Here is a 23,340-nt window from a genome sequence, read left to right as displayed (position 1 = left end):
TTACCTCTCCCCCATATCCTCTCTTCCTGTCCCCTCACCTCTTACATTTCATTTCTCCATTCTTCCTGCTATCCTTCATTTCCGCTGCCCCAGGTCAGGTGCTTCAGTATCGATGGCATATGCTGGGTCTAGCAAAAATCTTTTAATTCCTTTTTATTATTATTTTAATAAACCATGTACTACTACTAATTGGTGCGTAAAAGCTTTAAAAAATGTGCCATCAGTAATAGCTTGGGTGGTACCGAGGACGACTACGTCTTTGAGAATGGCAATGAAGCCTCGGATGGCAGCAGTGAGAACAGTGACGATTGAAAGTCGGATAACCAGTGACGTGGGAGTGGTCGTTTGAAAAAATGTTCTAAAATGATTACTGAATATGCAGTTGTACCTTTCTAGCGCTAACTTTTTTTTTCTTCAGGTAAACGTGCAGGTTATACGTGATGTTTTTTTTTCTTTTTACGTGGAGTTCAAAGTTAGGGTTGCGGGCTTTACGGAGGGGTGGGTTATACGTGAGTAAATATGGTGCCTTTAATAGCCCCTGGGATTCTACACTGTCAGAGGCATTAGTAGACGTACCACTTAATTCCATGGCTGGCGCTCTCTGGTCCTAGTTGCCCTTGTGCCAGAAAGATGGAGTATCGTATTTCTGCTTCAGGCCTGGCACTCAGACTCCTTCGGAGTCAGACTTGCACGACCCGCGGGACCAGCGCTCCGAGCTGAGCGTCGACTCGATGGAAGCCGGGGACCCACAGCGGCAGTGGCGCGCATGGGCCGACGCCCTTCGTGACCAGGGGGCTAAGATCGTGCAGGTGGTGTACCCGCGCACCGCCAACAATGACAAAGAGCTCACCGTCGTGCGTGGGGAATTCCTTGAGGTGAGCTCACCGGTTCCAGAAAGAAGGAGCTGTGTTTTCGAAACTGTGTCACTTATTGTAATGGCCGATATTCACAGAAAATGTTTCTAACCTGCACTAAAAGACTAAAAGAACTGCACATATGTGGCACTGGCAGCTAGATTGAAGCCACCATTCCTTACTGCACAAACTGCCTCCAGCAGCAGGGTTTTGCTTCAGATTGTTTGTGGAAAGCTTCGAGAGAAGCCTACCGTGTAAGAACCTGTTGTATAGATTATACAGTAGATTTCCTTTAAGATGAACTTGAAGGGGTAAAAAATTTGTTTGTCTTATATGTCTTATAAAGGTATGTATGCCTGCTAGGTGTGGCCATGTATATATGTTACATGAAAACAATAAAAGCAATTTCTTTTCAGAGAGAAGGTAATTGCATATAGAGGATTTATTGCGCCATGCATGAAGTGAGCTGAAGACTGAGCATGAAATAAGCTCGCATTATCCTACTTGAAAATAGCATTGGTTTAGTTCTCATTTTTCACTGTCTCTTTTTTTCTTACTGTATCCCATGGTGGCTGCTATTTCTTAGGGCTGTTCCAGTGTCCACCAACATATGGGAGACAATTACTGTGCCATTTCCTTTTCTTAAAAACCAGTTTTTATTTCTACTTGGGCTAGAGACTTTGGAGATTTGGCTGAAAAGAAGCTAATTTAGCTAATTGTGTTGGTAACTTTGACAAGGACACTTCACTGATCCTTTCGGGAGCTCATTTCATGAGCTGCTTTCTTAGAGTGTATGTTAGAAAAGCGTAATCTAATTACACAATCTGATTTTTTCTTATTCTCCGAGTTTGTTACGTATGATATGTATTCATGTAGGGCGGCAAGTACACATTACATAGTACCTGCTGTTCAGCGACCTCGTTAGGGTCGAAGACCTATCAAGCCTTTTCAGGCCTTTTTAATGCCCACTTTGTTGCCTTCCTTTAGTTTACATCCTGCTTGTCTCTTTTGTAGCATCACATTAGCATCGCAGTTTCTGGTGAGTGATCTCTGCCTTTTCCTGTTTGAGCTGCACTCGATGACAACTTCCCTCAAAGATCTGTCTCCACCATTTCTCTCCACCTCTTCCTTGATTGTCCCCGCGCCCTCTTCCTTTCGATGTTCGTCTCTAACAGATTTTTTATGACATATTTATCTCTCCTCATCAGTTGACCAAACCAACAGAGCCTTGACTTCTGTAGCTTTGCTTCTATGTTTGTGACTTTAACCGTGCCTCTTTAATATGACTATTCCGTACTTAAACCTTCCTGTTTTCCTGATCAATCCATAGCTGGTATAAGGCAGGGTTAATTGAAGAGATATGGGGGGGACCTTTGCCCTGCAGTGGGCATAGTGGGAATGATGATGATGGTGATCGGCACTCCACACACCTCTCAGCATTCTCATCTCAGTCATTTCCGTCCTCTTGGTATTTTTTTTATTGGGAAATCCAGCCACTGTTGCATACATTGTGGCTGGTTATGCCATGTGGTAATAAAATCAAGTTATTATTAATGCTACTGTATTACTGAATTCCTGACCACCACTTCACTGCTGCCTGACGGTGCTCTTGCTCTCGCTGTGCAGATCCTGGACGACAGTCGCAAGTGGTGGAAGACGCGCAACATCCGTGGCCAGGTGGGCCATGTGCCACACACCATTGTGACGGCGTACCACCCCGACGACACTGGCAGTGTCGGTGGCTACGAGCGCTCTTCGAGCCGCGAGAACTACAACCGCTCACCCTACCCGCCGGGCGGAGCGTTCGCAGACATGGGGTTGGAGGTGAGAGTCAAGTCAAGCTGCAATCTTCTGAGTGCAGTCATTGGGTTCAGCTAATCCCCTGCAGTCATACTTTAAGATGCACAGCAAATGTCTTGGCACCAGTGTTGATTGGGCACCAATGCTTATTAGGCAGGTACGCACATGCCGCTTCTCACATGCTGGAGGACTTGCCTGCTAAAGAGAGACAACACCCATAACACACTAATAACACGCTTCTATGTGTAAATAATGTAGCGGGGGCCCATCGATTTGTTTCCTCAAGAATTAGACGATGGTCGCTACGAACAAGTCCACTTTCCCAAGGATCGCTAATCTTGTTTACTATGCTGAAGACTTCCAGTAAGAAAACACAGGGAATACACTTTATTTTGCTGAGCTAAAAAAAGAAACTTTTCCAGTGACTGTCGTCTATGGCATGCATACAAGCACCTCAGTGCAGTGTACGGCGTGCAGCAGACAACGTGGGGTGTGTATGACCTTGTGATGTTAGCGATCGAAGGTTGCCAGATCAGCAAGCTGTTCGCAAAGGAAACAAAAAGAAATTCGTTCTAAAAATGTCTGACTGCACCGATTCATCTGAAACTTTATGGAATTTTAATCTGACATATTGGGAATTAAATGCAATAAACAGTGTATGTACGATAATAGCTAGCTTTCATGGCCCTTTTAAAGGGGTGAAGACTTTTTTTTTTCTTTCATTGAAATGACACCAATGACATTAGTTAACATGAATCATCATGTGAAATTCACCTTTGCCCGATAAATGACTTATAGTTGAACTTGATCTGAACCGTAATTTTGATTTCAGTTTCAGCTGTTGAACAGTTGCTATGACAGCACAAGCAAGGTTTAGATTAGATCTCGTGAGGCTTGCCATAATTGTGATATAATTTTTTCGTCATTTTAATTGGCTCAAATTCTTATGCTAACCTGGTGCAGGAGACTGGGTAAAAGCAAGTGAAGCAACTGCTGTTATACATATCACAAATTCTAGCATGCCTCTTGTGGTGTCAAACTTACTCATGGTATCTTCGTCCACTTTTGGCTGCTGAAACTAATGTTGAAACTACATCTAAGAATAAGCTAAATTAAGAATTATTTGCCAGGTGCAGGTGATTTCTATGTGATGTTAAAGACTAGCTATGTCTTATGCATCAGTCCAAAGATACAAAAACTCACAGGACAGTTAGCGCTGTGTAAAGTAAGGTTCAGCGACAGCTGTTTGTAGGGGTGCATATGCAATAGTCTTCATTCATTATTGTCGTTCTTTTCTCTGGTAGAGTGCGTGCGATGTTGCCATGCTGTCGCTAGTAACGTCAATGTGTTCGGACCACTCAGCATGGCGTGGCACACCTGTTTCACTATACCTCCTCTTCCCTTTCTTCCTGCACTTTCTTATGTTACGCCAATGCCACAGTACCAGGAAACTTGTCCTCAACATTTGCTGCTGTAAAACCCCCCCAAAAATTTGGCATCTGTATTCCTTTACTGAAATGCTTTGTGCACGTGTGTAGTTACCGTTGTTCCATGAGAGGCAAAGAGCTGATGACATTTGAGCAACAATGGTCTCTGTTGTTCTCGCAGGGTGACTCCTCACCGCCTCACGAACTCGGGGGCGATTCGATGAGCTCCTCAGGGCTGGGCATGGGAAGTCCACGTGGAGGCGGACCCCGCCAGCCTCCGGCTCCGGCCGACTGGGTCCGCCGCGAGCGGCAGGGGAAGAAAGGTGAATTCCGCTACTTTTAAGTGGCGCGTCCCACCCGCTGTGTGTGTGTGTCACCCTGCTTCCGCTGTTGCCGCCACCTTCGTCTCGCACATGGCGGCGACGACTACGGTGAAGTTGACGAGAGGACTCTGTGCGCACCTCTCCTCGCTTGCTGCCCACCCCGAGGAAAACTGAGCGAACATCCCCGCTGAGTTTCTTGCTTGTTTGTACCCTCGCTGGTGCCCCGCTTCTGCCCAGCGTAAAAGTCGGCTTTGATCGTCCTCCTCCGTGCGTGTTGTGCCGTCTGCTTGACGTCACCCTGCTTCTGCTGTCATGTCCCCCCACCAGATGGCAGCAGCGACGGTTCTACTTCCGCTGCCTCCCAACTGCTTTGCAGAGGAGCCAGTCAACTCTTTGAGTAGCGGTTGTTTCTTCCACAGTCTTGGTGCGAAACTTTATTGTGGCTGCCTTTGATTTCTACCTGCCTTGCGGCATTGTGGCCCTTCACCAACAGCTAGATGCAGAGCACCTTTGGAGATCTGCTTGAGGTGACACAAGTGATAATTCCTGGAAGCTTTGCTCTCCTGCTTGTTTTAAGCCAAAATGTGGTGCCAGCTACTGCTGCAGCATTTTTCTCAGATGCTTCCTTGGCATTCTCACGCACGGTTGTGAGCAGAGAACACTTTTCTCTCATGGGGCAGTTCATGCACCTCTGTTGTGACCAAACTTGTCGCCTAACTATTGTAAGAAAAAGTTCAAGCAGCTCTTTGACAGCACTATCCTCGGCCCTCACTGTGTGGAGTTGAATCAAAGAGAACTAAACATTTTCCCCATGCACTGCGGAAACACACCAGTGCTGCTGTATCCTAGTAACATGAATGAGTTATGCAACAACTCCCTTCCTGTGGTGTTGATCACCACACTTTCTTCACCGAGAGACGAGAGAGCAGCACAGGTTGTGTGTCTTCGCAGCTGGTGAAGTCTCACTTTCAGTAACAAACAAATTCATTGCTCTTGACAGATTCATGTCAGCATAGGGCTGCTGAATAAGCAAGCCTGGTTTGATTTGTGTTGATGGGCTTATCATCAAATACTAGTTGCTTTCGTCATAAAGTGATGAATAAGCTGGGGCCATGTTTACGAACTTCTGATGTCTGTTGTCGTCAAGACCGTAAAAGCAGTTTTCTTTGTTTTAAGAGGGACCAAGCAATCTTGATCACACACATATGCTGTTTTTTTCCCCTATCATTCCAATGCATTTTAAGAAAAGGGAGGGGAGAAGGAGGGCGTATGCGGGTTTGAAATGAAGTGTTCACCTTGTATTAAGCCGCAATTCTTTTTGAAACAAACAAAAAATGAAATGCGAATGCTGATGCCCTACATTTTTATAGATAACCTCATAATGAGAGTGCCGGCAAGCCATAAATCATAACGGACTTGATGTGTGTGATGCCAAACTTCTGCTTTGTTGTTCAGTGGCATGCACGCTTACAGTGTGCTCACATGTGATGCTGCCTGAAGTTCTGTCACGTGCTGGTTTGACGATGTTGTGACTGTTGCGACATTTCCTTCTGTCTCCTCAAGTCTGGCACTATGCCTCACACACATCCTTAAAAAGTGGTTCCACCTGCCTGTCATGCAAACGTGTCAGTGTACTTGCCTGGCGTACAAAAACCAAGAGAGAGGTCGATGGCTTTAGCCTCATGGCGTTGATACCATTCAAAGGCATGGGACAATGCCAATGCCATCCCAGTCAGAGTTTGCGCGTTCACTGGGTTTTGGGTTGGCTTTGAGAGACAACCTATCGTTCTGGTACAGTATGGAATCCTGTCACTGCGACTGCCATGTGAGTAGGTCGTCGCAACCTTGTGACCTTGAAGGTAGTAGTGCACTCGAGCCAATGTTGACCTTTGCCACTAGTGTACCTTGGGTGATGCTTATGCTCTTGTGCGTCCTTGTCATAGCTTGGAGACCTAGGCATTTTCGTGTCTGTGCTCCCCTATTTAGTGCTTGCACAACAGCTAAGAAAAAGTGCAGTTATTCGGCTGTGATTACACTGCATTGTTGCGGTGTATGCAGACACCAAGACAAACACCAACTCACGTTCTTGTCAGCAGAATTAGTGCACAATTGTGGTGTGAATTTTGTGTGAATACTGCTCGTGATGCCAGTGGCATCACTTTAGAATTTTTGACGTGTTAATGAGGGCAGGGGAAGGGGATTTTATAGGCATGACTTTTTAGTGGCAGGTATTGGCTTTCATTGTCGCATAACTATGAAACAATTACCGACGGAATAAAATGCATGCACTGACTGGCAGTTTTGCTAATGGAGACAAAGCATAATTAGCTGCGATTTTATAGCAAAAGGGTCCATGTGCAGAAATTCTAACATTCAATGGAGAGCGAATAAGGAGGAATAGTGTTAATGGTCTGGTTCCGCTGCTATCTGCCATCTTCCTAAGCTGATCTTCACTTGTTGCATTTGATTTTTAATGGTGGGGAAGTCCAAAACATAGAGCAATATCTGCATCTGTAGATGCATTCTGATCCAGTGCACTGGCATTGCTTGTAAAAGTACATGTCAGGCAGGTTTACATCGCTGTTTTGTGATCACGAACAAAGTCTCCTCTGTTCTGCGCATTTGTTCAAATGATGCTGGAAATTTTATGATGGTAGCAACGGCAGAGAGGCAGTGACACGTTGCTTGTAGTACATCAGTTTGGCGCTCAATTTTCACATGTACTCGTTCATCCTAATAGCGCAACATTGTCCATGCACTTGGCAGGCATTACGTATTGAATCAAAGTGAACTAGTTGTTGCAGCACTGGACTGACGTGCATTCTGGGCTCTTTTGCCGCAATTTGTGTGTGTGCATCAAACTTTGAGAATGAGCCATGCCATTATTAGTGCAGGCTTTTACAGGCTGCATTTATTGAAAGCCACTGATGATCAAAACACCTCGTAGTCCGCATTCCTCGATAGCTTAAGGCAGTTGCTTGATTTTTCCTGCACTGCCAAGCTTGGGCCACGGACAGAGATAAGAGATGTCCACTGTAGGGACATCACAAATGGTTTACAACTGAGCCATCTGATATGGCAGGTTTTGTTGACTTTTGCATTTTTAAAAAGTCTTGGCAGCTATAAATGTGTCAAGCATTGCGAGCAAGCTATAGATGCAATACCTGAAATTAGACAAACTTTAGTCTAGTTCAGCTGGTGTGGGCTATAGGAAGGAGTGTATTGGCTTGTTTTGGAGTTTGTGATTGGCATGTTGCTTGTTGATTGCTTGTGTGTGACATTTTGTCTGTGACATGTGTCTTCTGGTACGTCTGCTGGTTTTTGATGATGGCATCAAAAGTACTTGTTGTGTAAAAGCCCTTCCCTTGTGTTCCTAAATGTTTCGCACTTGCTTGTGTTGTTCTTTGTTTCATCCTTCTGGCAATTCTACCATTGTGAGATTGTTTCTTTTATATACGATGCTTTCTTGCTTCCTTTCCCCCTGAAATATGTTACAGAGTGCAAGTTGTTTTAAAAATTTGCTGTCACTTTCTTAGCTCTTTCCATCTGAAAAACTTCACATTTTTTGCTTTGGACTGCGTGACCGCTTGCCTTGTTTCGTATGGCTAGAAGGTATTGATATTTTTTCTTGGGCATGTGTTGAAGAAGTCGTTGACCGCTGACTTGCACTTTCGGTATGTAATGTGAAGGTGCCAGCGGCTGTTCTGTGCACTATTCATAAAAGGGGTGCTTGTTCAGTGCAGTACTCATACAAACGGTGTTTGTTCCACATTCCATTTTTGAGGCAGTGGTTCTTAACTGGCATTTTACCCCTCGTGGCAACCCGTCCTCATTTTATGCCCCGACCTTCAATGAAAGAACTTGGCCATGTGTTTCGCAGTAGGCCCTTATGTCCTTTCATGCTGTTGCTGTTGTTAGACATGTGATGTTTTTTTACCAAGCTTCGATGGACTGTCAGTTCTAGATCGTCGTGTCTAGAGTTGTTTTTCCCCTCTCCGTCCCATTTTGATGATGAACCAAGAGTCAAGTTCTTCCAGTTATCCATTTGTGTACATAGGAGACTACTTTTTAACATCTGTTCTTTGCCTTTTGTTGGGTGTCGGCGATTGGAGGGTCGGTCGTCTGTGGTGGTCGTCAAGGCAGCATTTCATGCAAGCTGTCGGGCAGTTCTCGCCAGCAGTTAGTGACGTTCGTATCATGTGCTAATTTGTGCCAGTGCGTAGCCATTTTTTGAGCATTGTTGGTCGGCACGTCGTTATTGAGGTGGCAGTCTTTGCTCTGTCTAAGCCACGGTTGTGTTTCTCCAGTGTACTTTGACTATTGTTATGGAGAAATTCTTGAAGAGGTGTCGTAGTTTAAACCAGTCCGTGTTTGAGATAGCACTGTACTACTGGTCCATTCCTTGCAACGTTGTTCACTCCCATGTGCTGAAGCAACGTTGTCATGCTTCACCCCTGAACACTTGGAGATGCACCTCGTCCGATCGTGAGGAAGTTTGCACTCGTTGGCACATCTGTCGGCACTGAGTGTCAAGCAACCTGTGTGACAAAAGTGCCTTAGAGCTTGGGTTTGCAGGAATGCGTCAGTCTTTTGGGCTGAATTCAAGGCTTTGTGATCTTTGCAGATGAAGCTGAAGAGAGTTCACGTTGCGGTTGTTGTCGAAAGGGCATGTAACGAACGGCACGTGTTTGGCACGCTTATCCAAGTGTTAACAGCACTTTAATGTTAATGTTAACAGAGACATGTTAGCGAGAAGAGATAGATATATACTTACTATATACAGAGGTTACAGAACCAGACGCATATCCCAGAATGCCAGTCTGCCCCACATTTGTTGTGTTGTGTGTCCTACGAAGTTTTTTTTGTAACATTTACGTACTACCTACCTCTTAATTTCTTTTTTGTCTGTGTGCAGAGATCAAAATGAATTAGCTGAGTGTCAGTTTGGCATGGGACTCGCCCAGGTGTCACATTCCAGCTGTTGTGTGTTTTGACGACACTTGGCGTCTATATTTCTATATGTGGACTCCTGTCCCATTTCTTTCTGGGCGTTGCACTTTTTATTGAGTCCTGTACAAGCTAAAAAGCTGAGTGACGTGCATCAATAAAGTCTTCCCCACCTTACCATTAACAAAACTGCGGTTGCCTTGTCTCTGTTCCCATGTGCTACCTGTGTGTGCTGCATATGGGAGGCACTGAAGCGTTGATCAAAAGTCGTGCAACCTCTGGAGTATATTCTATGTTTGCATTATTGACAGGAAAAGTGAGGAGTTAATGATGGTTGCTTGTTGAAACTCTAAGATGAGTTAGCAATATACAGAGTGTTGCTACATGTGCCTTGCTTTTTGATGTGCAAGCGTGTGTGCCCTGTTCAAGAAAGGTGAAATGATGCCAGCGACCTGGAAGGCCAAAAGGGAATGACTTTGAAGCATCTATAGCGGATATGTTTAGATTTGATGGTAAGGTGCGGACAACAACTGTATTCTCTTTGAATTTTCTTACTGAATATTTGCATCTTGGTCTCGCTAACGTCCAACATGCTATGTCTCCTGCACGTCATACAAAATTTTTAATTTTTTGTTCTATTGATATTTCCAGCATGTGCAAGTTGTTTGAGCGAGGCAGAGCATGTGTGCTTCCTTCAGTGACTGGCGCAAAAAGTCAGGGCTTGGGAATCTTGGGAAAGGATTACTGCTGTTTGAATGTCTAGTTTAAACTGCCATTGCAAGTCACATATGGCATACTAATAAAACTGGCTCCAGGTGAGGCCGCATGTTAAGTTGTCAGACAACTCCAGTCCCAGTTGAAATATAGAAAGAATTGAGCCCAGACTACGACAAAAAGTTTTATTGTGCTGTTGTAACGACAGAGTTTTCTATAGTATTAAGAAGTTGCCTGTTGCCCCAACAAAACTGGTTTTATCGGTATGATGGGACTGCACAGTTCTGTCGAAAATTCTCTTGATACTACAAGAATCCCTGTTGTTAATATACAAAAAATCTGTTCTGACAACAGAAAATGTTCTGTTGCTATTTTGGCAGGTTGTAGTATATGACGTGTTTGGCAGAGCAACAACTTTCCGAAACGTGCATCCTACTTATTTTATGGCACTCCAGAATGTTGCATGTGCTACTGAGATACATTGTCAAGATGGTGCCCTGCGTTATCAGCTGTGCGTGTTGTGCTGCTGTGCATGTTAATATCACTAACACTTGCTGACTCTCCTTCGTGTATGTTTTGAGACTGATGTTTGTGTGCTTATTATTGCTTACTTTCACTGCATGCTTGCTTTATCCTTTGGCCGGCTGCTTACATGTGCATGGCTGTCAACATAGTCAAAACCATAGTGCTTCTGGTGAACTGAACTGGCTGCATGAATATGGGTCCACTTTCTTTTGAACTAATGTTTACTTGAGAATTCAAGAATGTATATTACTGTCCGCACTTAACATCTGAATATCAGTGACAATACAGAAAGTGCTTTGCAAAGTGCCGAATGTTCTTTTGCAAATTTTTAAGCTTGCAATAATGCATACATAACTGCATGCGGCTTCAGAAACAACGCTCGTAAACAGCATGTGGAGATGTATGGTGCTCACCGGGATTTGATATTGTTAGAAGGGAAGTTGCTTAATAATTTAGAACATTCAAAACTCCACCTGTATGAAGCTTGGGTGAAAAGTTTTACACCTAAATGCTAAGAAACCACTGTGGAACAACGAAACGTTTACAGCATCAGCTGTTTCAGGGAAGCTGCCCACTGATCACATTGTCTACATGAAACCTAGCAATAGCCTAGCTTTGCAGTGGCCGGAACTGCCGGAAGCTCTTGACAGGGTCGTTAAAAGGCAAACAGCCAATGCCACAAGCTCGGGATAAACTGTTCTTGCCTGTTTTTTTTTTGCCTTGTAGGCGCCTGTTGAACAGGCACCTGCAAGAGGCCTGACCACCTGAATTTTCCAAAGGTGCTGCCAGGAGGCCGGTCCACGCAAACCCATAAAGATGCCCCACTCGTGCTGTCGGCGTATTTCGCTGCCTCCTTGCGCATAACGTCTCTCGCTTGGTTCAGACCTTTCCATGGAGCTTTTTACTTGCACAAGGTGTGCACACATGCTTTAGAATCTCGCATAAATCCGTGAAACTCACTTAGGCCTGTTAACTATTGTGTTCCACGCATGCGCACTGTTCACTCATAAGTGCTGTACATGAGCAAAGCCTTTAATTACGTGTAACTAAAGCTGTCTGCTAACGTGATGAGGTTGCATTTGCTCGCTGAAGTCCTCCGTACTGGTCGAATGCGATTGGATTGTCTCTTGTTGCAAAGCGTCTCGGGATATGCCTATGTTTGCATCCAAAGTAGCAAAATAAAACTTGCAGCGGCGTTCACTCAAAGCTCTACTATAGTTTTAGTGGTGAAGCATGTGCGCATGCATAACCGTACCCATGGGCTTTTTGTGAGAAATGTTTAAAGAGCGTTTTGATAGTGTTCCTTGCTGATGAATGTTGTTCCTACGAAGTGGCCATGCACGTAACGACCTGAACTTTTCCATTTCATTCCCTTCGTCCCTTCCCGAAGCATATATGTGATAGCCAATTGAGCATGGTCTGGCTAACCTCTCTTACCTTTACTTTCCCTCCGATATGGTCAATTACCTTCAGAAAGGCCAGTCATTCAGTGCCTGTTTTATGTGAACCTTGTGAAGAGTTAAGGCCCACAATTGGGAGGGAGTTAATGTCCCGGAAAACCCAAGAATTCAAGGGCTACACAGCACCCGTTCCCTGGAAGCAGTAAATGCCTGTGGCTTTAAATTGTTATCGCAACCGCCTCATTTACCCGACCTCACGCCTTAAGGCTCCCACTTATTCCTGTTGTGATTGTGATGGAAGGCCATAAAACAAAGCATTTTCTAACAAAGTACACAGCGTTATGGCTGCCGTTGTTGAACGATGCGACTTGCCAGAGGAATCGATGACCTTTTTCTGTTTGACATACCTTGCGCACAAAGGGGAAGTGTGTGTGCAGGAATGTGTGTGTGGGGGAACTACGTGTGTGTGAAATTTCGTCCCTAGCAGACAACGGTGACATTTAGGCGCAAAGTTTTTTATCTGTTCGATCACAGCTGTGTACTTTCCGGCCCACATTTCCAGGCCCACGGGGATCACATTTCCACAGATGACTATCTTTCAGAACAGTCCCCGATCACATTCACCGTCACGGGTGACCAATGGGAATTTCGGTTCGGACATGAAAATGAGTAGTGAACGGGTGTGTCCATTCACACAAACATGGCCACTGTCACAACGCAGTGGAGTAGGAGGAATGCATGTGAAAAAATAGAAGCGAAAGTAAAAGAAAAGATTAGACACGGAGCGCAGATCGTGATAAAATATTCCTGTTGCAAACATCTCAGCAAGAATCGTGCAAATACCCTTCCAATAAAAGTGTTGCGTATGGTCGTTCTTGTTCACTGTCCACGTCCGCTTGTGGTATCACCGTGTCTTTTTGCGAAAACCACGTCGCACCTCACTCAGCTGGTGACTCATAGTACATTGATGATTCTTGCGGAGATGCTGTCTGTCATGCGATGGATGCTCCAGAGTCGTCCAGAGAGCTGGTCTGCCACAGCTGGTGTGAGGCCAGCCAGGCCCGTCATGTTGGGGGAGAGGGGTAGGGATAAGGGAGGGGGATTGAATGGCAACGTGGCAGGAGAGAAAGGAATGCTCCAGATGAGCACGGGGTTGAGGGAAAATGGGGAATGAAGGGGAGAGACTTAGACAGTAGAGGAAAGAATGAGGAAGGGTTGAGGGTGTATTGATGATATTTATGGAGTAGATCTTAACAAGACAAACTGTGGCAAAAAATTCAAAAAAAGTATTGTGCTAACAGTTACAGTTTAGCACTCCAGGTCGCAAGTTTTGTCGCATCCGAAAGGGAAGATGCATATTGTAAGATGACCTGTCCCACTCCGCAACAGCAATGACTGATGGCGAGCATGCAGTTGCTGAACGCCTTTTGCATGCAGGTGGCGGACGTGGAACTTTGGGACTTTTTAAAGTATGGCAGAGTGCCTGTAATACTAGCAGATTAACAACAGTTTTGGTTGAGCTTTTATGTATACATCTTTCCAGAAAGCGTTCCGTGAGCATTGCCATATTGTTATCTGGGCTGTCTGTTCACTTGGCGCGAACACGGTAGAAGTGGTAGCGCGATCTCTCTCAACGTGTTTACACCAGTGAGAACTGTTACCAGCAGTAAGAGCAGGCGTTCTGACATCTGCGCGTATCCGACTGAAAGGTCTGTAGGGCTGGACAAAGCAATGTACGACCGTTGAGCGTGGCCTATTTCTCTCTTCCAGAAACGTATCGCGAAAGCGATCCTTACGGGTTCGTGGAAAGGAGTAAGTGCTATTTCGACTATTATCAAGCCTAAAGAGCCTGCCGATCGACATCAAACAATCGGCATGCCACTATTACATATGGCATCAGTTAGCAGTCCTAGCGAGATATGGCTTGTCCCGAGTTAATACGGAGGTACGCAGAAACCGTACGATGTGCATATCTACGCCTTGGGGCAACGTCTATGCAGTCTTATTAAATGGTCCCCGAATTCGTCATACCCGCAATTTAACCTCAATTGATGATTTGTTTTTGCTGTAATTGCATGCATTGGACGCTCTAAGAAGAGGATGGTTGAAAAGGAGTCGAAGCAATGTGTTTGCTGTTGCCGCCTCAAACTGGCCATGTGGTGAATAAACGGAGACAAGGAAGAGGAAGAGAGTCAGCGCATGCGCAGGATTAGCAGAAACGCAGCTTGTGTGGAATAAAATAAATTGTGTGTAAATAATTGCTTAGTGACAAACGAGTTCAGTTACCGAGAAAAGGATGGCGCGGTGATACAGTAAATGGAACTTCAGTCTAAATTACGCCAAAGTAGAAGATTGGGCGAGTTGGTACGTACTCATACTGAAAAACAGCGCACACAATACAGGGACGAAGAAAAGAAACGACAACACAACAATACAGGGACAAAGAAAAGAAACGACAACACAGCGCTCGTGTTGTCGTTTCTTTTCTTCGTCCCTGTATTGTGTGCGCTGTTTTTCAGTATGAGAACTTTAGTCTAATTCAGAGTGCAAGAACAAAGTAATAAAAAACAAACCCTTTTGCTACCTAATGCTCTAAACTCGGAAAAAGCTTTTGCCATGCTGCTGCCCGTCTTCTGCTAATGACTGTGATCTAGGCTAAATGTCGACTTTCGGCCAACCTGGCTTTAGCGCACGGGCGCGTGGTCACATGCTTGGCGCTAACCACAAGGGCGGCGCTTCACTTGACGACACGTGACCGGATGTTAAGTGTACACCACTGAATCCTTCGTATAAGAGATTTCGCTGTGAAACAGCTAAACTGTAACACAAAATCCTACACAGGATACACGCTGTTATGAGAACCTGTGCTTGGACATTAGCATTCGGGGATTCAGTATGTTCTACAGGAGCGAGCGGTAAAATTTATTTTCCTTGTACGGCTCACTTTTTTTGTTGTAGACATCCCACCTGCTCCACCACTACCGCCACCTGGTGAGTTCTCTTGGTTCTCCGCTTTGTGACGCGCGTCTCGTTGGCGCTGAATGGGCTAATTCTTTTACTACACAGATTATTATTTTTTTCTGAATTGCCGGTCGTCAAAAAAATGCTGTGTCTGTTGTATGGCAGTTGTCAAGAGAGCGGAACAGAATTTTTTATTTGATTCATGCATCATTCGGTGCGTAGTTCAATTCTTAGAAGCCGTCTATGAAAATCACCCTCTAAAGACCAAGTTCACTAATGCTAGCTCACCGAGAGCGCACGTGATTCAGTTGCGCCGACAGTGGGCGCTTAATCGCTACTTCGCTCATGGAAGCCGTTGAAATTGTCTTAGGTCACTGAAATGCTGTCCCGGTTGAAGGGAGACTCCGAACAGATCTTGCATACTTGTGCAGTGGGTCCATCAGAACGTATACTAAAACGAAAGCCAAGCTTTCCAGTGGCCTTCACAATGCGTCGCCCTTGTATCGCAGAACCTCCGATGCGCTCCGAGCGCGCGGCAAGTATTGTCGAAGACGACAGCGCGTACGACGACTACCGACCTAAGTCGGGTCAATCCGACTACGTACGACATTCGAGCAGTGGATACGACTCGGAGCCAAGGAGCCGGCGCAGTGCCACGCCGAGGCACTCCGACGAATACGACGCGACTCCCGAGTCGATTCGACGCGAATACTACAGGCAAGGGTCCCAGCCTCGAGGGGGACGGCAAGAACCGGTTCGCCTTTCTGGTGAATTCGACGACGAACCGTTGCCGCCGCCGCCGAGTCCATATGACGACGATCCGTTAGAGCCCGGAAACCGGACACGACCCGACGACAGTTACTCGACGAGGCGTTCGAGTCAACTCGACGCGGCGTCTCCTGGGCCAGCGAGACCCGGTTACTACGCGCCTCCACCGTCGTCAAGTGAACGCGACCTCGGAGGCCGCGCTGACGAATTCCATTCGGCACGACACCACCCAGACCACTTGGATGCTGCGCACGTTCCGATCCGATCGAACTCCCACGCTGGTGATTCCGAACCTCGTTCTGCTCGCAGTTCGAGTCAGTTTAGCTCTTCAACACCGACACCCCCGACACCACCACAGCAGCTGGCGGCGAGTGCAGACTACTACTTTTCGGGAGACTTGGAGGCACGAGCGAGGCGATACGGCGATCCGGAATCGACGCGAGGCCCGACAAGTCGACATGATATTCCAGTGGCGCCTCTGCCACAAGCGGCCCCGCCCGTGGCTGTCGAAGCAAAGAGTCGTCGTGAAGGCACCAACAACTCCAGCAAGCCCGCGTCTCAGCGCGAGGACACATTCGACGAAGAGCTGAAGCTACGGGTGTCTCTGGGACCCAAGTCGGGAAAAAAGTGGGGCAAGGCCACGGCTGTGGCCTCGCGCTCCACCTACATCACGCCCGAGTCCACGGCCGAAGAAGTCCAGGCCTGGCTCACTGCGAAAGATTTTAGTGACAGGTGCGATATATATGTTTTCAGTCCTCACAAGAAGCTCGAGCGCGGTGCGAAACAGTACAAAAATCTCTTGCTCGAGAGCTTTCTCAAATTTAGAACTTTGTACGGCATAGTTATTTTTCTAACGGTGACTGCATGAGGGAGTCTAGATGTCTACGCAGGCTTGTTGCTAATTCATACTCCAGGAGGAGTGTACATAAAGACGAAGGTCCGAGGACAAAATAGAACAAGCGCTTGTTCTATCTTCTGATCTTTGACTTCCTGTGCGGTGTTTCCGCTGCGGGGGGAAGCGTCCCCAACAGAAACGGTGTAGCGACCGAAAGCTCCTGCGTCCTTTCGCTGCACTCCAAGCCAAAAACGTGTAAAATGGGAGTAACTTGCGACGAATGGTTAGTCCACTAGTAGACTCCCGATACAATTATTCTCTGAGGGAGTAAAGGATTATCTTTTGAAGGAATAATGATGTTGGCAAAGCAGTTTCACCTAAAAGGCTATCTCCTGTGGGATTGTTAGCCTTTTTTGGCTTGGAGTATGGCGGGCCTGAGCGACAAAGGTCATTAGATCGAGGGAGTGGACGCCGGTACAAAATCGCTTCTTTTTGAAGGGGACGAGGTGCATGCGACACTTCTTTTGTCTTATATGCAACGCACGTTCCTTCCAAGTTAAATGCGTATCCAGTCCTTCCCTTGTCTTTCTCTTGTCACAGGGTAAAGAGTCTCTGCAAGGAGCTCACGGGAGAGCACATGTTCGCGCTCACTAAGGAGCGCTTGGAGGAGGTTCTGGCCGCCACAGAAGCTGCCCGGCTCATCAGCCACCTGACCGTGCAGAAAAACCTGTGCGGGGTGAGTGTTCCCACTCGTACACAATCGGTACAACCGGAGCACGAATAGGGCTTGTCGCGCACGTGAACGCTTAATCGGCATCTCAGCACTGGCTCAACTTAGCCCTTACTCAATTTCAAACCGTGACCAAATGCTCAGCTCCGCTTCGAAAATCCTTCGATATGGGAAGCCCTCAAGAGTGGAACGTACTTAGTTTAATGTTACAGTAGTAGCCTGATTGCCTTTTAATCCTTCCTGGCACTGCGCAGCGCTTTCAAGATGAACTGTGGGCAGCTGGCCCAGTTACCAGTATTGTAGGGTGGCTACAGTATTCATTAAAATTAAGCCTCTAGTGACTTGGCTCGATATGCATTCTAGTCTCAAAGTTCACCAATTTCTCCTCTCAATTTTTTTGACGGGGTAGTGAATGTGTAAATGCGCCTGCAGACAGGGAAAGTTTTGTCAGAATCAATGGAACTTGTTTCAGAGGGGCCCGTACTACGACGTTAGACATATGGGCTGCGGTGGTACACCAAATAAGGGCCTTTGCACTCTCTGAGCATTCAGAACGTGAAGTGTATCGTTATGCGTTCTTCTGTTCGTGGTTGAGTATGGCGCGTCTTTATTTGGGTTCTGAACGAAAAAGAGCACAGAAAATGGGCTCAGGGGGAAGAATGTATCCAGCTGATAGCACTAGTGTTTTTTTGTTTTTTGTTCAGAGCGTTTAGTTATCGACTTTCCTAGCAGCGTGCGTTGATTATATTCCTTTGAGTTGAGGAAAGCCCCAGCGCGAAAATCCGTCACCTGCTAGTATTTCAGCGACCGGGGCCGGCAGTGTTCAGGAAATGGCCTTACTCACCAGACAGCAAGGGATCAGCTTGTAAGACTTTATGTGGAAACGTTTTGTTGCTGGAAAGAACAAGACCCGAAATCTCAATCGTGAATTGAACCCCTGGACGTAGCAGTGCAGAAAGGAGGGCTCCATGAGCCGAACTTCGCGTGCTGCCCTCAGAAGTTACGGTAGCATGCGAACTATGCTTCCAGCACTCTCCTGACCACCGATAGTATTTCGTTAACTTTTGCTTAGCTTTTACAGAACAAACGGACATAGGCACGGCACGTAATTCCTAGAAAATACAGCCGATGGTGTATTAAGCTTTTTGATGTCAGAGCTACCCTTGTGCTCTGAACAACCAGCGGCAGTGCCGTTTCTTTTTTAGTTTGTGGATGGCGCCGCGGCTTCTACGGATACTTGGCGCACGCTAGTTTGCACATCGGCAGAACTGAACCGGTATAAAATGAAGTGCGCGGAACATGATAATGTCCGGATACTCACTCATGATATGACGTCATGTGTTTGTTCTCTGTTGCTTCTATCCATTGTTTTCCTCAAAACAGGCTCAGGCAGCAACTGTGCGCTCTTGAAACCCTACATGTCTCCTTTATTATTTTGCATCATTAGCCGCTGTACTGTAATGGGTTCACAAGTGAATAATGAGGGGATGACATCAGAATGCACAAGGAGGATAGATAAAGAAAGCGTTTCTTCACCGCGACACTGGCAGCACTGCACTAAGAAGCTGTCTATTGGTCTGAATGTCAACGCGGACGACTCCGGCATGACTCCATCACATCTGCATTCATGCAAACTATATGCCTGCTCGAGCCACAAAGCTTGCGAATGGCCGCGAGGGGAACATGATGTTTATTTTTTGAAGACAGGCGCAGCGCCTCGAAGGCCATTATTGTAGGGGGGAGGAGGGTTAATTACAAGAATAGAAAAAAATTCATCCATTAAGGTCGAGGCCTACGCGGGGAAAGGTACGTGGGGAAAGGTACGTACGTGTGTTCGAAGTCTGAAGAACGAGCTTCATCTCAGCCTGACGCACATGTGCGAACATGACTGTTTTCAGCTCGCAGCTTGCTAAACATGATTGCGGCTTTCGGCTGTATTCTGGCAGCCAGGGGTCTATTAGTGTATCACAGTAGACACCACAGTGCTGGGATATAACTCACGAACGAAGCGGAATATATCTCTCAAAGGATCCCTCCAGCCAATGACATCGACCGATTTTGAATACGTCGCAGTTAATGCAGTTCTATATGTCACGCTAGCGTGACAAGGAATTAACCGCGGATTAAGAACGCCGTCATGAAAATCTGTCGACGTAATTGACTGGAGAGCATTCTTTGAGGGGTACCTGCTGCTTCATTCGTGGCTTGCATCCGACTATGACAAGCAGACCCGACAGCTCCATATTCTTGTCCGCATACACCACATGTTCCGTATTTATCTGTACGGGTTGTAAAAAATACTCCTGCGCAAACTACCGGCCTATTTGGGTTCAACCACCGACAGCGTGGTACGGAACATGCGGTGTCTAATTGCTCGTAATAATAATAATAATAATAGAGATTGGTTTTGGGGGAAAGGAAATTGCGCAGTAACTGTCTCATACATCGTTGGACACCTGAACCGCGCCGTAAGGGAAGGAATAAAGGAGGGAGTGAACGAAGAAAGGAAGAAGAGGTGCCGTAGTGGAGGGCTCCGGAATAATTTCGACCACCTGGGGATCTTCAACGTGCACTGACATCGAACAGCACATGGGCGCCTCAGCGTTTTGCCTCCATAAAAACGCAGCCGCCGCGGTCGGGTTCGAACCCGGGAACTCCGGATCAGTAGCCGAGCGCTCTAACCACTGAGCCACCGCGGTGCTCGTAAGCGCAAAGATTCTATCTTTCTTGTCATCTTCATCTCTACTTGTGCTAACTGAAAATACTGAAGCACCATTGAGGGCGGACATCAAGTGTGGGTTAAAGGAGATGTGAAAGGGAAATAGCGAAGTCGAGTAAATAGAGCATGAATACCGAATCTTCGGCCTCTCCCGTGCGCTCAGTACAAGCCTGGCGGCAAGGACCAGCTCAGTGAGATCCTCCAGCTGCGACGCAATCGAGTGGAGGCCGGTGTACCTGCCTTCGAGGAGCCACCCAAGAGCCCCACCACCACCACCGTGGTCATCGTGCAGCCGCAACAGCCGCAGCAGCAGACAGCGGCTGCAGCAGCAAGCGACGATTCACAGACCGCTGCAGCGGCTGCTCTGACAGCAGCTACAGTCTCCACTAGTGCCAATTAGTGACGACGCCTGTCTTGTAAGTATACTACTCGCATTCTCAGATTTCACATAAAGGGCAGCTAGCTGTATCACTTCGTGAGAGCCATTCTGTTCAAGAATTGAAATATATATTGGCTGTATACGTAAAGAAAAAAATGAAATGAATTGGTTTTTGAGGAAAGAAAATGGCCCAGTAATTGTCTCGCATATAGTGGTGGACACCGGAACCGCGCCGTAAAAGAAGGGATAAAGGAGGGAGTGAAAGAAGAAAGAGGTGCCATAGTGGAGGGCTCCGGAATAATTTCGACCCCCTGGGGATCTGTAACGTGCACTGACATCGCACAGCACACGGACGCCTTTTGCGTTTCGCCTCCATCGAAACGCAGCTGCCGCCGTCGGGTTCGAACCCAGGTACTCCGGCTCAGTAGACCACCACCTTAACCACTGAGCCACCGCGGCGGGTCAAAGGTAAGGTAAAGCATACCAAGTTCTATATTGCGCGCACATTTGAAATGGTGATGTAATCGACGATTAAATTTTAGGCTTGTCCTCACAGAATCGGACTACCGCAGAGAAGCTCGGTGATAGACGTCATGGAAAGGGGATATCGAATTTTGCTGCCTTCAGGTCACTACTAACCGTGCATTGTCGGATGCCACCAAACAACGCTCTGCAAGCGCTGGCTTGGATGGACTTGGTTTTTTTTTTCCCGCAAGGAAAGCGCTTCTGAGCTGTGCATGTACCGGCACCGTAGATGGCGTCATCATGCGCTTCAACCCCCCCCACCCCCCTCCGCCCTCAATTCCGGCGATGTGCGCTGCCGAGCAACCTGAACGCCGCCGCGGTTTTATTCGGCTATTATGTCACCATTTATAATGCTAGCCCGAGAAACTTCGCATGCCTTACCTGCAAGTTCCACACATTGGACACCTTAACCTCGTCAAATTGTAAAACCCCTTCAGCTGTCTTTTAATAGCAGTAAAAATTGACTGGACGTTTACCGCTGTGGTGGTGGTGATGCGAAATTCAGCGACAGCTGGTGGGGAGGGCGCGAAGTGCCAATACCTGTCGGAATGCGCGAGTGTCGTTATTGTGTTCGGACAGATCATGGGATGACATACTGGCCAAACAGCATGGCCGGCGTTGTCATGACATCATGGGTGACATCACTCCATTCTGACGAATCCGCGTAATGCTTTGCAGCTGGTGTGTTACGACGCCAATGGAAATGACTCTTCATAAGCGAGAAACGTGGCCTTGAAGGGACAGTGAGGAAGAACAAATGTTGGCCTTTATCGATAAAGTACCGTGTTCTCATCACAAAGAGACCACTCACGCGGAAAACGGAGTTTTTAACAACTAGAAAAAAAAAACTAAATACAGGTGTCGCCATCACCGGCTGATTTCGAAAGTGAACTGCATGCGTCGACATCAGTTTTTCGCGGATCTGAGAGGCTACGCTACACTGCCATGCACTTCAAAATGGTGGCAACCGATCCTTTTCGGTAATGACGTCAGGAGCTTAAATCAACTGGCGGTCGCAAAGATTTTAATTATAATTTTCTGGCCTCTAAATGTTTCTTTTGCTGCCGGAGAAACGGTAACATAGCCAGAAAGGGACAGAAAATCAATGTTTACTGAAACAATAATTGGATGGGAGTTGAGCTCTGCGTCCCATTAACAGCTGCCACTGTAATACTGGATTTCGCGTGGACAGTCGGTGGAAATAATAAGAGAGTAAAGAGTAAACACTCATTAGTAGCCGCCCAAGCGTAGTCATACGGCCACAAATGAAAGATGTACAGCTTTCCGAGGCACATCGTAGTTTAAGAAAGATTCGTTCTGATCCAGGGATTGAACCCAGGACCACCGCCTGTCGAGGGCAGTTGTTCTACCAACTAAACATGCAAACCGGGGCGGCTAGAGGATGATGATCTGAGACCGAACTGATCAACTAGAAGCGGGAACCGTGTTAGTCCAACATATTCAGGGGAATGCCCCCCAAGACGGCGTAAATTCACTCTAACTTACGGGATTACCCTAAACTCATTGGGCTGATCCGTGGAAATGCATTTATACTTTTAATTGGAACTCACGGCTTCTAGTGTGCTGCTGCAAAATTTTCTTCAATTTTTTTCTTTTCCAGCAACAAGTTGAAGAGAACAGGCGGTATTACTCCTCGCTCGACTTTTCTCCGACATTCCAACCGACTCTCAAGCTTCTGCCAGCGGCGGCCGGCGCCGGAAGAGACCTTCTTTCCGGCACCGGCATGAAGAGCGGGTTACGCAAGGCAATACGTGATGTGATCGCCCATGCCGTCCAAAGATGCTGAGTCTTTTACAGAGAGTATTAATACAGAACTTTCACCGGAATCCATCACGCATGTTCTTCTGTGAACTGAACACACAAATTGGCGGCAACCTATGTGACACGTCGGGTGCTCTACAACCATACGCGTGATAACATCCTTAGAATACCCACTATTTAGATGAAGTTCGGGGCACATGTTACACGTTAAAGACTAATACCCCTATATCGGAGTACAAGGGAGTAGCCTGTCCGCGAGCACACTGTGCTTTAGAGGAACAGCTTACTCCCTAGTTACTCCTTTCTGTTTAGAGTTTAGGACGGGTCATGGATGCTGCCAGCCACACTCGATCGCGGCCAGGTGTTTCGGGTGGCTTTTGCCTGCGTTTCCTCTTTAGCCTTAGAGACGCGCACATGCCTGTTTCTCGGTGAGTTTTTCTGCTTTCACCCCAAACCTTCACCACGTCATGTGGGAACGTCCGTACATCCCTGTCGCAGATGCCATCGCCAACCCCAACTCCGCCTTGTGGAAGGAGCGGCTGGCCAACCGCTCGCAGTTATCAGTGGAAGAAGACTTTTAACCACGATGACGGAGGTCGTGTGGTCAAGTGTAAGAGAAGATTACAACTTTCGTTCGAATGTTGGTAACTG

The 23,340-nt window shown here is 46.8% G+C and overlaps 1 protein-coding gene across 2 annotated transcripts in view; it reads left to right on the top strand.

The window, feature by feature from the left end:
* Positions 1-22,754, top strand: part of LOC144110234 (uncharacterized) — a 74,268-nt gene extending 51,514 nt beyond the window's left edge. For both annotated transcript variants that reach the window (XM_077643072.1, XM_077643073.1), the window contains exons 14-22: positions 656-875; positions 2,481-2,678; positions 4,263-4,404; positions 13,761-13,802; positions 14,949-14,981; positions 15,461-16,451; positions 17,155-17,290; positions 20,167-20,419; positions 22,529-22,754. In XM_077643072.1, coding sequence (XP_077499198.1) covers positions 656-875; positions 2,481-2,678; positions 4,263-4,404; positions 13,761-13,802; positions 14,949-14,981; positions 15,461-16,451; positions 17,155-17,290; positions 20,167-20,403 — 1,999 coding nt within the window. In that variant the 3' untranslated portion in view covers positions 20,404-20,419; positions 22,529-22,754. The remainder of the gene's footprint in view (positions 1-655; positions 876-2,480; positions 2,679-4,262; positions 4,405-13,760; positions 13,803-14,948; positions 14,982-15,460; positions 16,452-17,154; positions 17,291-20,166; positions 20,420-22,528) is intronic.
* Positions 22,755-23,340: the final 586 nt, after the last annotated feature.

Source organism: Amblyomma americanum, chromosome 11, assembly GCF_052857255.1.
Source record: "Amblyomma americanum isolate KBUSLIRL-KWMA chromosome 11, ASM5285725v1, whole genome shotgun sequence".
NCBI lineage: Eukaryota > Metazoa > Arthropoda > Arachnida > Ixodida > Ixodidae > Amblyomma > Amblyomma americanum.
The sequence above is the reverse complement of the archived record's forward strand: the minus strand, read 5'-3'. Positions and strand labels throughout refer to the sequence as shown.